Below are 14,380 nucleotides of genomic sequence, written 5' to 3' on the forward strand. Positions count from 1 at the left end.
ATTACGTCACATACACTGGGGATGTCCATCATTGATGACGAAAAAAGAGAGAGGGAGGCTGACACAGTACTGTCACATGATCGACGTAAGGTCAATTTTCTCGAAAGATTTTTCGGTGGCCTAGCTCTGTTTGTGGTTCATGAAACGGCCTAAAAGAACGACCAAACATCTGGTAAACAAAATACAAGTGCAGATTTACATGCCTCATAGGCCAAATTAAGTTTTTGTTTATACAGCTAATTATTTTTTAAGGACAATGGCGAAGTTTTGTGGCCCAAAATTGTCGACGTGCTGTTTGATATTGAGTGTCTGGGGTGTTGTGATGCTGGTAAGTATAGTAAGCGTATGAAGGCTAGGCCTAGGCTAGAGATAATTGTATGTGTTGAGAGGGCTAGGTATAGTCTTGTATGCTTATGCTAGGCTAGACTTAGGGGCTTAGGACGTATGTAATTTGTACTAACTAGGCCTAGGCCTATTACCAATACCAGAACACAATTAAATGTGCCTAATCTAAAGTGAATCTTTAAAAATAATAATAAATAGGCCTAACCTTATAATTAGGAAATTAAGGTTTATGTATTGTTTGTTCCTTCAGGCGTGGAAGCGAATTTAAGATTTAGTTTCTAAAATGTCCTTTTCATGTTTTTTTCAGCTTTTACTTGGTATTTTCTTTGAAATGAATGCTGTAACCTTTATAGAAGACGTCAAAGTAGACTTGAATGGAACTGAAGAATTAACTAAGGAAAAACTAGAAGAAGCGTACCACAAGGTGGCGGTCAACTGCTTTATAGCCGCTGCCTTGTACGTCCTAACCTTTTTCGCATCGGCTCACCAATTTTACTCAAATCGAAAACCACAGTACCAGGTCAATTAAACAAGGATTAGTTTATTTACAGTATTGTGCATGTGTCTTCTTCCTCTTCCAATTTAAGACCACTTTCGGGCAGAAACATTTATGTTTTTTAATTTGAATAATTTCTACAACAGCCTCAGTAAAAGGATTGATAGCTTATGGTATTTTAATTTAGAAAGCACATGTTTTACTGATTGCGAGGAAAAAATGGCTAAAAAATCATTCAAATATTTTTGGTGATTATTTAAATTATAGTAATAGATGGTGCTTGGATAGGTGGCGCTGTTTGTTGTTTGAGTGTGACCAGATTTCTTTCATCAGGACGTTTAATGAATAAAGTAATGGATGGCCATATTAAAATACTGTTAATTAAGTAGCAATATTATGATATGCAGTTATGAATGGAACATTTTGTGGTTGAGTGGTATGCATTCAAATCCCATAAACTAATTGTGGTAAACTACTCTCTCACCGACCTCTAACAAAATCAAGTTCTGTTACTGAACATTTTCATTTTGTTGGATGTAAAAATTAAATATATATATATATGGGTTTATGTTGGGTAAAATCAAAATGTACAATTACCGTAATAATAAACGTTATAATTGTATGAATCTATTATGAAAATGTGTTTTGGTTTAGATTATTATGTTATTTTTTCTTATACAGCAGCAGAATGGTACTGTAATGGTACATTACTAGCCTACCCCACCATTGCACTCAACTAATTTTAAGACATTATGTTAGTCTATGCTTAAGATGATCCAAAACATTCCTTGTTCTGATGACTGATTAGTTATGTATTTTTTTTAGTTTTAGTTTTCTCCTTAAAACTATAAACATTTAGTATAGTCACTATGGTATGCAATCTATTAAACTATAATGTATATTTTGTGTAATAAATAGGTTGTAATAATTAAAATAGTACTGTATATCATTATTATGTAGGCCTATCGAGAGGGTTGTAACGTTAGACAAACCATCTGAATGTGTTTACCTCATTCCATGGTATTTGTAATTACAAAGTTTGTATAGAATGTTTGGTAAATTAATTATATAGCTATATATTTAAGTCGGATTTTAGTTTGAAATATGTTTAATGTAAACGTCATTGGTGAAAATGGTTTGTGATGTGAATGATACTTGTAATAGAGTGCTTGATGGGAACATTATTTTATTCACAACCATTGGTGAATTTACTATGTTACACCAATAACGCATAAAGGTTATATACAATGTTGCATTATACAGTAATTGTAGAGTTTAACCATGGACCTATACATTTTATAGGTCCATGGACCTATACATTTTATAGGTCCATGGTTTAACAATGCTGGGTGGATTAACCGAAAGTTGTATTGTGTTAGTAAACTCTTTATGATACTGCAATCTTTGAGTGGTTCTTTTAACAATAATACAATTCAGTCAGCAAGCCAGATGTGTTTCTGTAAAACTTTGGAACCCATGTTGAGACATCACAACATAAACATACTCAGTTCACTATGTTTTAACCTTGTCTCAGGTGAAATATAATAAATGTAATAATCTGCATAAGTATGTATTATACGATGAATCAAATAAAAAGCCAACACAGTGTTGGTTATATCCAGTATCATTTCTGTTTCTTTACAAAGTTTTATGCTATTTACATTTGTTTGTTTTTCACAGGAATAAGGATTAAAGAAAAAAACAACACTGTACAAGCAAAATACGGAATCCTCGCCACATGTTTATAATAGTATATATTATTACCTTTTTATGATTACATTTGTAATTCTAATAAAGTAGCAGGTACTCAAAATACTGAATCCCGTAATATTACGTAACAATATTTTTAAAAGATATATAATGTATATTGTATACAGTAGTCGTCATCATCATCACGAACGCTGAATTTGCAACATAGCGCATTTTCTATCATTTTTATGACACTACAGCTCACTATGTCGGTCGGTCAGTTGGTCAGTAAACACTAATTCAAATTTGAGCACGCGACTGCAGCCATGTATATGGCCTTGTTGCTGGTATTTAAAGATTGATTTGATTCATAATAATATTGTATATTTCACATGTATAATATGTTTTCCTTTTTTTTTCTATGTATCCATTCCAAAAAAAAACATCGAGTACTATGAAGAGTAACATCAACCGACCAATCCAATAACAATTGACTAACTACACCAACACGATATTACATTTCATATATTATTATATTATCATTATTTGTATTATTTTTTATGTGGTAGTCTTTTATTATCATTATTATTCCATTGTCGTTTTAATTTGCATGGCGAATGTAGGCCTAGATATAAAGTTTGAACGATCTCAAAATTGATCGAAACGTCGAGAAACTCTTCTTTTCAGTAATATACAGTACCGCAAACTTTAGGCCTATATCTAAATATCTTTTATAATTCATAATCAAATACAAGACCTGTGCCTTTCATTTTTTCTTCGTATATTTTATCGAATTCTTCACTCTGCGCAACCGTAAAATAATTCTTCCAATCTCCAACTTTTCCTAAAAGAGAATTCAGAACTATTGGCATTGTGAAAGTCGATTAAAAGATATCATAAAATTATTCTAAAGTGCGAATATCGGGTACAATAACAAATATCATTAAATTATTATTGGGCCTTAATATCTGTCTACACTATCAACCTTTATGTGACAAACAAATGTGATGTGCCCATATATGGACGTCATCATAGTTTGATAGTGTAGACAGAGCTTAACACATTGTAAATTTAACCACGTCCTTATTTCCACCACCCGAAAAAATGTGAATAATAATAGTTCATAATTTGATTCATGCAAACCAGTGGACGAATGTTTGCTGTGGTGTGTAACGTCACACCTTTACTTTGCTGTTAAATTATACCAACCTTTTCTCATAAATGGAGTCGATGCTTTAAAATTTACGCCTACAGTTGTGCTGTCTGAATAGTTTGTTTTTGGATTCTTTTTCATACTAACAAACGAGCAGTGATTCACGATTTCATCTAGTTTGCCATCAGGAATAGGCCAACCGAAGAATTCAGAAACCTTTACAATTACAGATGACAGATCCTAAAGTGTGACACAATCCGAATGTTATTATATTAGTAAAACAAGATAAGTTTGTATTTCATGAATAATTCTTGTATGTACATAATCTTTTTTATTATTTGGTGCAATTTATTTTTATATTTTTCATACGACCTACTTTTTGCATATCTTCGTATTTTATGAAAAGAACATTGTCGTCATTACGGCGACTCCACCAGTACAAATTAATGTCGAACCAACTTCCACGATGAGCTGAAGAAAAAAGAGAGAAATGGGTACAAAGCAACTTATTCGGTACTAAATCTTTATTATCTTTGGCATAAAATAACAGATTTGTCATCATGTTTGTTTACAGTATTTGAACTAGTGCCAACATTAATTCATTTCTTGTTTATATTATTCATTTCTCGTTGTTGTCACTGACCAATTATTGCGGTTTATATATTTTAATGGTACAGTAGTATTATTGTATATTGAAGCCGCCATGGCCATGTCCAAATCCCTCTGTACGCATGCGCGCGTATAAGCTGACACTTTCGATTCGCGCAAACAAATTTCCCATTGACAGGCAAACTACGCTCAAGTTAATTATCAATAGGCCTACCTTTATTGTTACAGAAGTCATGAAAAAACGAATCCCATTCGTAGGTCCGCAGATGAGAAACTATGTTACAGAAATGAAACAGAGACACGGCATTATCCTTTGCATTTCGTCCTACATAAACTACCTACAATTGGAAATAAATGAGAAACTTTAAATATATTGGTGCTGCCTTCTCCATGTGCTAATTTCATTCGACATAATTCATATTGTTTTGAATATTTTGTCGAAAAAGGCTACATCGCGAAGGTGTTCCTAAAATAATGGAGCACGTCTTATACTTTATATAAGTATAATTTAAAAAACGTTACTTTATATAATAATGGAGCGCTACACAAACTTTGACCACTTTTCATCCCAAACATTAAAACTGAATTGTGTGAGCTGTTTCGTGCTTGCTGATCTTAAAATAGACCCATAAATATAATAATGTTGCTTGTGACAACCTTTGCTTTGTTGGTCAACATCTGTTCTGGCATCTGGTGTTGTTGAAAATGAGTCTTGATTAGGCGGGGAGAAGGCAGACTATCTGCTATCTCATGAGGTCCAACAGCGCAATCTGGTATGTGTATATCAAGAAACAGAAATCTTTCTATGATGCTCTTGCTGTCTGCCTTTTTGAAGTCACAACCATAGAATAGAACAGACACTATCTCTTGCATCCACGTAGTTCCTGTCAAGAAATGTGAAGTCTTTGTTAATGTAGCGTCTACTGTCTAAGACTCTGTCTACACTATCAAACTAGTTTGACCAAAAAAAGTGTTATGTGCTCAAATATGAATGATCAAAGCATATTGATCGAAACGTTGAGAAACTTAACAGTTCTTTTCAGAACTATATACGTGGTGTACGGCAAACTTTATATCAACAATCTTATTATATTTCGTTACCGTCAAACCAAATTCTTCCCTCAAAAACCCATAATTCCCTAATTATTCAGTTCAGAGCTGCTTTCGTCGAATATTATTCAAAAGCTCGACAATATGGTATATCCGATTAGTTGTTATAGGCCTTACCTGCTTTAGTGTGTGTCACAACAATAATATCATCATTTCGAATTTCCATCTTTCTAACCGCTTTCAACAATTCGTCTGACGTCAAAGAAGAATGAAGTACCCCGTCAACCATCCTCTCGTCCTCAAATCGCTTATCCGTTACTGACATGTTTTTTAATGTAGTTGTCTTTACTTTACGTCGAATTTTCTTTCGTTCTTCGTTTAACCTACAAGTAGAGACCTGCTTTATTTTTGATTGATTACTGTTTTATTATTATGGATTATAATTAGGTGTCCTTATTGGATGTTTGCCGTAAACGTTAACCAAACCTCATATAATAGACTCTGGTCCGCAACAGACAGTAGTATATAGCCGGCCTGCATTGATTTGTTTCCAAAAATTCATGATTTAAAGCTCAGGTACAGGCATGAATTTTAATTACAATATTTGGTTAATTGTACATAATCAAATATTTGTAACAGAAATCAAGACGAAAAAACATGAATTTTCCTTAATATGGTAAAATACAAAATTTGGAAAAATTCTTCCATAAAAACCAGGAAGACTTTTTTTCAGTAGTTAGGTAGTTAACCTAATGTAATAACATGTCTGGTGACTCCCTAGAAGCTGAAAAAAGATGGTGGATATACGGTGGATAATTTTTGCTATAGCAAGAAAATAAAAATCTGAAGTTGAATAAAAATACCAGAAATGTAATATTCAAGTTATATTACCTATATTTAGTCATCTGATAACATTTTTTACCACATCATTTATTTTTCATAGCTTTTTAAAATGCCTCTCTATTTACAAAATTTGTGTACAAAAGAATAGAGATTTTACTGTGTAATTTGAACTATCCCCCCACTGATAAGAAAGTGCTTATTTTCAACAAGCTCGTGTAACAAAAATAAAATCCCAAAAATTATGAAACATAGGGGAAACTATAGATCAATAATTATTGGAATGTATAATCAATAGAAATTTTTTGCCCGCACCTGGCCTTTAAAGATCTGTCTACTATCTGTCTATTCTCTAAATATAGTAGTGAGACATAACCATGCCTATTATATGGGCACATTACATTTTGTTGTCACATCAAGTTTGATAGCGTAGACAGATCTTTATGTTTTGAGTTGCACGCAACGCAGTGATTGTATGGAGTAAAATAAAACTTCTCCAACAATTACGTTTAGATGATGATTACGATAGGTGGATTTATTCCGAAGGATTATTTTTTGTTTTGGAAAGTAGAATATTAGCCAGACAATAATCAATTGTATAATTGAAATGATTGATAATTAAATGTTTAAAGAAGAACTAACAACATGATGCAGCAGCAGACTTGAACATTTGGAAATGTTACTTCTAGACTATGTTGATCGCCCTCCTCATGAGGTGAATGATCAAAGTATATTGATCGAAACGTCGAGAAAATCAACAGTTCTTTTCAGAACTATATAGGCCTACGTGGTGTACCGCAAACTTTATACTTATATAACACTCTATAATTCAACATTTATTAGTTTCTATCAATGGTAAAACAATACAATAAAAAAGAATGATAATTTATATATCAACAATCTTAGTATATTTCGTTACGGTCAAACAAAACTCTTTACCTCCTTCTTCCCTCAAAAAGCCCATAATTCCCTAATAAGTAAGTTCAGAGCTGCTTTCGTCGAATATGTTAAAAAGCTCGGCAATAGGCTATATCCGACTAGTTTTATATAATATGCTCACCTTAGTGTGTGTCACAACAATAATATCTTTTCGAATTTCCATCTTTCTAACCGCTTTCAACAATTCGTCTGACGTTAAGCACTTTGATGTTTTTGTGTAACCAAGTTTCATTGAAATGCACAAAATGGTCTAAAACGTCTCCAAATACGATTTGAAGCTTCTAAGCAATTTGGTGCTTTTATGTTAACAAGTTTTTTTCGAAATGCTCAATATGGTCTAAAACGTCTCCAAATGGGATAATGAGCTATTGTACACTTTGATGTTTTGTGTGAAAACGTTTTGTCGAAATGCTCAAAATGGTCTAAAACGTTTCCAAATACGATATTAAGCTATTTTGTGCACTTTGATATTTTTGTGTGAAATGTTTTATCGAAATGCTCAAAATGGTCAAAACGGTTTCAAATGTGATTTTAAGCACTTTGATGTTTTTGTGTAACCAAGTTTCATCGAAATGCACAAAATGGTCTAAAACGTCTCCAAATGCGATTCTAAGCACTTTGGTGTTTTTATGTTAACAAGTTTTTTCGAAATGCTCAATATGGTCTAAAACGTCTCCAAATGGTATAACAAGCTATTCTGTACACTTTGATGTTTTGTGTGAAAAATTTTTGTCGAAATGCTCAAAATGGTCTAAAACGTTTCCAAATACGATATTAAGCTATTTTGTGCACTTTGATATTTTTGTGTGAAAAGTTTTATCGAAATGCTCAAAATGGTCTAAAACGGTTTCAATTGTGATTTTAAGCACTTTGACATTTTTGTCTCCAAATGCGATTTGAAGCACTTTGGTGTTTTTTCGAATAATAGGGAGGTTTCGCAACCTTACGAATACGATAACGAAAACGGATACGTCATACATTTGTGAAACTTTTGAGCTGATCCCCATTTCATATTCGTAAAGCGTATTCGTGTTGAGACGAATATCACCAGTCGTATTCGTAACTACAAAACGAGTATAGTTTTTGATCTATTTTGCACATTTTGCATTTGAATCAGGAATGATTCATGATTATAATATAATTATAGATTTATTGAAAGTAATTTACTAAAGTAATTTACTAAAATAGCAGTTTTTAAAGTCCTCACTCGCTTTGATGTTACGCTAGGCCTAGGCAGCCAAGCACCAAGCAACACGTACCTGCGCTTCACTCAAATTTACCGCAGTCATATTTTGGACGCGCCTCAATATTTCGTTGCCATGCGAAACAGATTTTTTTATGGCTTACGAAAACGAATACGTGTGCGTGACGTATCCGTTTTCGTTATCGTATTCGTAAGATTGCGAAACCTCTCTAATAAGCTATTCTGTACACTTTGATGTTTTGTGTGAAAAAATTTTGTCGAAATGCTCAAAATGGTCTAAAACGTTTCCAAATACGATATTAAGCTATTTTGTGCGTCAACCATCCTCTCATCCTCAAATCCTTTATCCGTTACCGACATGTTTTTGTCACTGAAAGCAATGGTCTTTACTTTACATTATTTGGTCATATTATTACCATTGGTCACATCACAGGTTTTTGTCAAACTAAGTTTGAAAGTGAAGAGAGCTTTAGAAGTGTAAATAAATCCGCAATCTGTTGTTGTCTTCATTGTGAGTCACAACCACAGTAGAGAATAGAGACCATCTCTTGTGAACATTGTACCTGGTAGAAGGTAGCCTAGACCATAATCCAACAGTTTTACGTCAGTGGCACTCAGCAGCCACGACTCGGCGGTAATGCATCCGAACAATTTAACATTACAAAATTTGAGAGAAAACAAAAACACAAAATGGGAAACAAAGCAAAGCAATGATATACAATTTAAATATATGAATATTTCACTATTATAGTGTAGCATACTGTTAATAAATATATACATTAAATTTCGTTTACAACGGGCAAACCCCTCTCTCTTCCCCATAAGCCGGGAAATGTTCCGGTTCATTCAGAGGCTTTCGTCAAATATATTAAAATCCTCGGTAAGGATCCGTCTTATAACATAGCTTACCTGCTTTAGTATTATGTCACAACAATAATATCATTCATTTCCCGTCAACCACTCTTCTTTCGTCCCCAAATAGTTTTTACAGTACGTTTGATCTGACGACGTTTCACTGTCACTTTGATACTTTATTTACATTGTTTACTTCTTTGTTGTTCCTCCAAAACTTTTCCAGTCCAATTGGCATGAGTTAAAATTTAAAACTAATTAGGCCTATTTTCCCCAAAAAATCATGCAGGTTACGTCACCAGCATCATGAACGTCCTTATGGAAACCAATTTGCTAAATTTTATTTTGCGTTGTGTTTTATAAGCAAAAAGTTCGTTTTATCACCTTTTTGTACGGGCTGAGTTTGAGGTCAATCAAGGCCGAGATAAAAATAAAAACAATAATAAAATTCTAGTGGCTCAAATAAAAATATAAAATCACAAGAATTAAAAGTTGCAATAAATATTAACAGTAATTTGTGTAATGATTTTATTTATTTTGTTGGAATTAATCATAATTATTGAATAAATTATAGAACGGTCGACAAGTAGACGGTTTCGGGTTCGAATCTCGGTTGGGAACTTTTTTCTCAGACTCCTCATCTTTATTATTTCATTAAATTTATCACCGGGCGGTTTAGAATTTATTCTTTACCTATATATTATGTATTTTATAAATATCTGATTCATTAATTCATGGTTTAAGGGCATTGTTTGAGGATAAAAAGATGGTCTAGTAGTTACGTCAGGCGATTGTAGCTAAAAATAGTACATTACGTAATAGTATATTACCCAAAAGGCTTTGCGCATATCCCCAAACATTTATATATTTTCATTTTTTTTAACGAAAAAAGAAGCTTTTTGATTTCTTTTTCGGAATAGTATTAAAAGGAATATTTTGAAATAGGTTAACTTTACATTATAACACCAAAATATAAAATAATTGTGAAATAGGACGTTGTAAATTATTTGTAACAGGGGGAGAATTTTATGCGTGATTAAAACGGAATAACCAAAACTTCCGGCAGGTTTTCAATACAGTGGTGTTTTCGTTGTTGCGTTGTTGAAGTTGACAATCAAATTCATGGGAATTCCTACATAAAAATTCACTAATAAACGTAGAGATGTTGACACAAAAGACATTTAAGGAAAGAAGAACTCTTGGTACAAGCAGTTTCTGTTTTTGATTACTTATAATACGAGATATATGTAGGATAGGTTTAGGCTTAGGCCTAGCAATGATGAAGAAGAAGGAAATGTTGTGATAGTGCAGTGGTTGTTGTGGTAATCCTGTATGTAGTCTAGGCTAGACCTGGTAGAGTAGTAGTACTAGTAGGCTCACAACAAATACACTGAAACATGTATTGATAATTCACAATGTACATGATAATGATATACAGTATGTAGGCTAGCTATATAATAAATGTGTGCCTGCAGCAGTGAAAACTGTGTGTTGTGTATGCCGCATGCAGCTCTCGTTTGGTTCTTTGTTCCATAAAAGCAGTGAAAATTAATTATTAAACATCTATCCCTATACAAATTTAGGTAAAAATATGCTTTCCATACATATACTGTATACGTAAGTAATAAATAATAATAGTATTAGACTGTCTGTGTTTATATTGCATATAATATAATATGTAATATTGCATTTTAAGCACCTACAAAATTATTATTTTTTTGTGTAACTATTTATTTATTTTAACAATTTTCTACGAGGGTGGTCCATCCAGCTGAAACTGATCATTAGTAGAGACCCTCACAAAAATACAATTTGACAAGAAATTTTAGCATACAAACATTATACTTAAGACTTGTTTTGTGATTTCAGCTGGACAATGTTCCTATTGCCTCACATTTTAATTCTTCTATTTGTTTTCATGTAACAAAGAATAAATATATCTAAAGCTCTGTCTGACCTATCAGACTAGTTTGACAAAAATGTGTGACATGCCCAAATACAAATATGATAGTGATATGACATCATCATGTCCATATATGGGCACATCACATATTTTGTCGCATAAATGTTGATAGTGTAGACATGACTTTTCTCTTTTTCTGTATTTAAACTGTTAACCTTATTATTATTTCTTTTTGTACAATCTTATGTAGACCAACGACGGAAAGATGTCGCTGAAATACGAGAAAAACATCCAAACAAAATTCCTGTGAGTACAAGTCGATTACGTACACACTATATTAACAGTCTGTTGTTAAATGTATGGTGCTAGAGTGAGGTTTTATCATCACCAAGATTCACTAACAATCTGTTTAGGATTGATGATGAAGTGAGATAAAGAAATATTGTAGAAGAAGCCTTATGTTTGGTGCCCTCAACACTCATGACCTCAAGTTTTTTTTATGATAGATGAATGTAATAGCTGCCTCCATATTTGCTTGAAAAGTTAGCAGATGACGCCATTGATGTGTTAGAAACTTGCTGGCAACCAAGATTTAGTATAATTTGCTATCCCCTGTCCACTCGCCCTTAATTACTATCAAAATAAGATAATACACTATAATTAATAGTTGTTTATTAAACTGATAACTGACATTATTATCTTGTTTGTAGGTAATTATTGAGCGGTATGAAAATGAAAAAAATCTACCGTTACTCGACAAGACAAAATTTTTAGTACCAGATCATGTGACAATGGGAGAACTTGTAAAAATAATCAGGTAGACCAATTTGGTTTCATTTTTTTACATAAATAAAACAACCTATAGTGAACAATGAGTAATGATGCCATGTTTGGTATATCTCGAAAAAAGTTGACCTCTTCAGTGTAGGAGTGTGTTCTACCAGAGAGCCCAGCATACTGAAAAAAGGTTACAAAGTTTAAAATACACTAAACACAAGAAATGTAAAAATCAATGTAAACTCACTAACGACAATAAAATCAGACTTTGCAAACTGTATGTGACAAAAAAATGTGATGTGCCCATATTTAGACATGATGGCATATTTAGGTATATCACTACCATATTTGGGCACATCACACTTTTTTTGTCAAACTAGTTTGATAGTGTAGACCATAGAGATAGTGAATTGATATCTCGATGTGTAGACAGAGCTTAGAAATGAATTTGGTACCTCGCCTAGTTGATTTAAGCGTACACTATAGCTACATATTTAAAATGAGTGAATAACACGGATAAATGTTTATTATTTTCGTCAGACGAAGGTTACAATTAAATCCAAACCAAGCCTTCTACCTGCTGGTGAATCAGAAGAGTATGGTAAGTGTATCAACGCCGATAGCGGAGGTTTACGGCCAGGAACAAGACGCAGACGGCTTTCTGTATTTAGTGTATGCCGCACAGGAAACATTCGGTTAATACTGATAAATGAACAAAATGTTAGATGCTTTCTTCAAGACAGAATGCCAATCAAAAACTGATTGAAAATTTTGTAACTTATTAATTTATTGAATTACCATAATATAAATATTTCATTCATAAATATATTTTATAAATTTAATTTTAAAAAGGTGGTTTTTCACATGAAATTAATAAAATTAAAATTAATCAAGTTGAAATAACGATTATGAATTTTGGAAGAATCCTATTGTGATATTATCACATTCAGTTATAATATTATTAATACTACACATATATACTACTACATACCAGATACAATAAAACATACATATTATCTCTAAACAAAGTAAATAAATATATTTTATCAATTTAATTTAAAAAATGTGATTTTTTTTCACATGAAATTAATAAAATTTAAAAATTGCACACCAAGTTGAAATAACGATTATGAATTTTGTCAGAATCCTAATCTGACATTATCACATTCAATTATAATATTAATAATACTAATATACATACCAGATACAATAAAACATACATATTATCTAAACAAGGACCACAGATAAGGGCTTCAGTGGGCTATTGATTTTAACCAAGGCAAAACATTTTACATTTGTGTTTAATTTGAGTGGGGTTAAGCCTTTACAGTGTTGTATTGTCTAAGGCCATTTAATTGACAGTATTCTCGCGGCATTATCTATTTGACATATACTGGTAACCAGCATAAGTTTAATCATGGACAATTCATGCATGGTATACCATACTTCTCCCTTGATTATTTTCTTCAATAAATTCTGTAAATATAAATATATGCAGACTGGTTTTTCAAATTGGTGACACCAAGGTAACACATAGTAATCTCCATCTAACGGAAGAAAAGTGTTGTCTGGTCTAGTTTTCCAATATGACGGAGTACTGTAATCGAATTATAGATAGTCTATCGTACTACTACTACTGTGTTCGTTTAATGGTCTATATGCTTCATAATAGTTTAGCTTTGAATAGCATACTGATCGTTTACTGATCACATAAATATGATAAATGTACCTTTTATTAATCACATAATAATAATTGTTGTCATTTTCAAATCCATAAGAAATAACATAAGAGATAAACTTCTGTTAATTACTAATTATTAGTTTTCGGTATCGTCATCTTGTCCTGTGACCTAGAACATGTACCTAAGTAAAGAAAAATATAAAGTACGATTTACATGTCATTGAAGGTGGGGTGGGGGGGATGTACCGTTTTTTTATTTGGTTGTTGCATTATCTTGTTTGGTATGTGTATTACTTATTATTGTATTACTTATTATCATCTTGTTTGGTATGTGTATTACTTATTATTGTATTACTTATTATCATCTTGTTTGGTATGTGTATTACTTATTATTGTATTACTTATTATCATCTTGTTTGGTATGTGTATTACTTATTATTGTATTACTTATTATCATCTTGTTTGGTATGTGTATTAATTGTGTTGTATTTTGCAGTTCAGTTTTGCTAATGTATTGTATGTGATATTAATCGTTTTATCTGTTTTCATTGATAATTAAGTCATTTTTAATTAAGTTTTAGTCAATACTTCTTTTCACTATAGTTTTTTGATCACTTTAAATATTTTTTAATAGTATAACATGACTTGTTTAACTTGTAATTATCATTACATTTAACATTCATTAATGGAGGCAGTCGCGCCAAGTTGTGAGGTAAAGAGGCAGAGTAATAGTTTGAAAAATTAGATTAGTGCAATGATTGGTAAAGACACAAATGACCGTTTTGAATTACAGGAACAGTAAATAGATTGGCAGCATGGTCTAAAGCTCTATCTACACTATC

At 32.2% G+C, this 14,380-nt stretch overlaps 3 protein-coding genes across 4 annotated transcripts; 2 read left to right on the forward strand and 1 right to left on the reverse strand.

Moving 5' to 3' along the window:
- The first annotated feature begins 63 nt into the window (after positions 1 to 63).
- LOC144847515 (ribonuclease kappa-B-like) lies at positions 64 to 2,468 on the forward strand. The gene is made up of 2 exons (XM_078703917.1): positions 64 to 328; positions 653 to 2,468. The coding sequence occupies exons 1-2, from the start codon at positions 257 to 259 to the stop codon at positions 872 to 874; spliced, it is 294 nt and encodes a 97-aa protein (XP_078560043.1). The 5' UTR covers positions 64 to 256; the 3' UTR covers positions 875 to 2,468.
- Positions 2,469 to 2,566: 98 nt separating this feature from the next.
- Positions 2,567 to 8,695, reverse strand: LOC144847498 (sulfotransferase 1A1-like). Of its 2 annotated transcripts, XM_078703894.1 has the most exons (7): positions 8,669 to 8,695; positions 5,520 to 5,650; positions 4,950 to 5,176; positions 4,507 to 4,630; positions 4,060 to 4,154; positions 3,740 to 3,923; positions 2,567 to 3,374 (listed from the first exon to the last, which is right to left on the reverse strand). In XM_078703894.1, exons 1-7 carry the CDS (start codon positions 8,683 to 8,685, stop codon positions 3,262 to 3,264), a joined length of 891 nt encoding a protein of 296 aa, XP_078560020.1. In that variant the 5' UTR covers positions 8,686 to 8,695; the 3' UTR covers positions 2,567 to 3,261. The 2 variants fall into 2 exon arrangements, with proteins under 2 accessions (XP_078560020.1, XP_078560021.1); XM_078703895.1 differs by lacking the exon at positions 8,669 to 8,695 and having other exon boundaries at positions 3,740 to 3,899; positions 5,520 to 5,730.
- Positions 8,696 to 10,240: 1,545 nt separating this feature from the next.
- On the forward strand, positions 10,241 to 13,751 carry LOC144847512 (microtubule-associated protein 1 light chain 3 beta-like). Its single transcript, XM_078703913.1, has 4 exons — positions 10,241 to 10,379; positions 11,331 to 11,386; positions 11,791 to 11,897; positions 12,398 to 13,751. Exons 1-4 carry the CDS (start codon positions 10,340 to 10,342, stop codon positions 12,555 to 12,557), a joined length of 363 nt encoding a protein of 120 aa, XP_078560039.1. The 5' UTR covers positions 10,241 to 10,339; the 3' UTR covers positions 12,558 to 13,751.
- Positions 13,752 to 14,380: the final 629 nt, after the last annotated feature.

This window comes from Antedon bifida, chromosome 7 (genome assembly GCF_963402885.1).
Source record: "Antedon bifida chromosome 7, ecAntBifi1.1, whole genome shotgun sequence".
NCBI classification, from domain to species: domain Eukaryota; kingdom Metazoa; phylum Echinodermata; class Crinoidea; order Comatulida; family Antedonidae; genus Antedon; species Antedon bifida.

Bases quoted from the DNA above. Each gene is read 5' to 3' on its own strand.
- LOC144847515 (XM_078703917.1), top strand. From the start codon at position 257: ATGGCGAAGTTTTGTGGCCCAAAATTGTCGACGTGCTGTTTGATATTG. The intron at 329-652 runs GTAAGTATAGTA...TGTTTTTTTCAG, and splicing joins TCTGGGGTGTTGTGATGCTG to CTTTTACTTGGTATTTTCTT.
- LOC144847512 (XM_078703913.1), top strand. From the start codon at position 10,340: ATGTTGACACAAAAGACATTTAAGGAAAGAAGAACTCTTG. The intron at 11,387-11,790 runs GTGAGTACAAGT...TCTTGTTTGTAG, and splicing joins AACATCCAAACAAAATTCCT to GTAATTATTGAGCGGTATGA. The intron at 11,898-12,397 runs GTAGACCAATTT...TATTTTCGTCAG, and splicing joins GAACTTGTAAAAATAATCAG to ACGAAGGTTACAATTAAATC.
- LOC144847498 (XM_078703894.1), bottom strand. The intron at 4,631-4,949 runs GTTGTCACAAGC...TTCCAATTGTAG, and splicing joins TGTTGACCAACAAAGCAAAG to GTAGTTTATGTAGGACGAAA. The intron at 4,155-4,506 runs GTAGGCCTATTG...TTTTTTCTTCAG, and splicing joins TGACTTCTGTAACAATAAAG to CTCATCGTGGAAGTTGGTTC.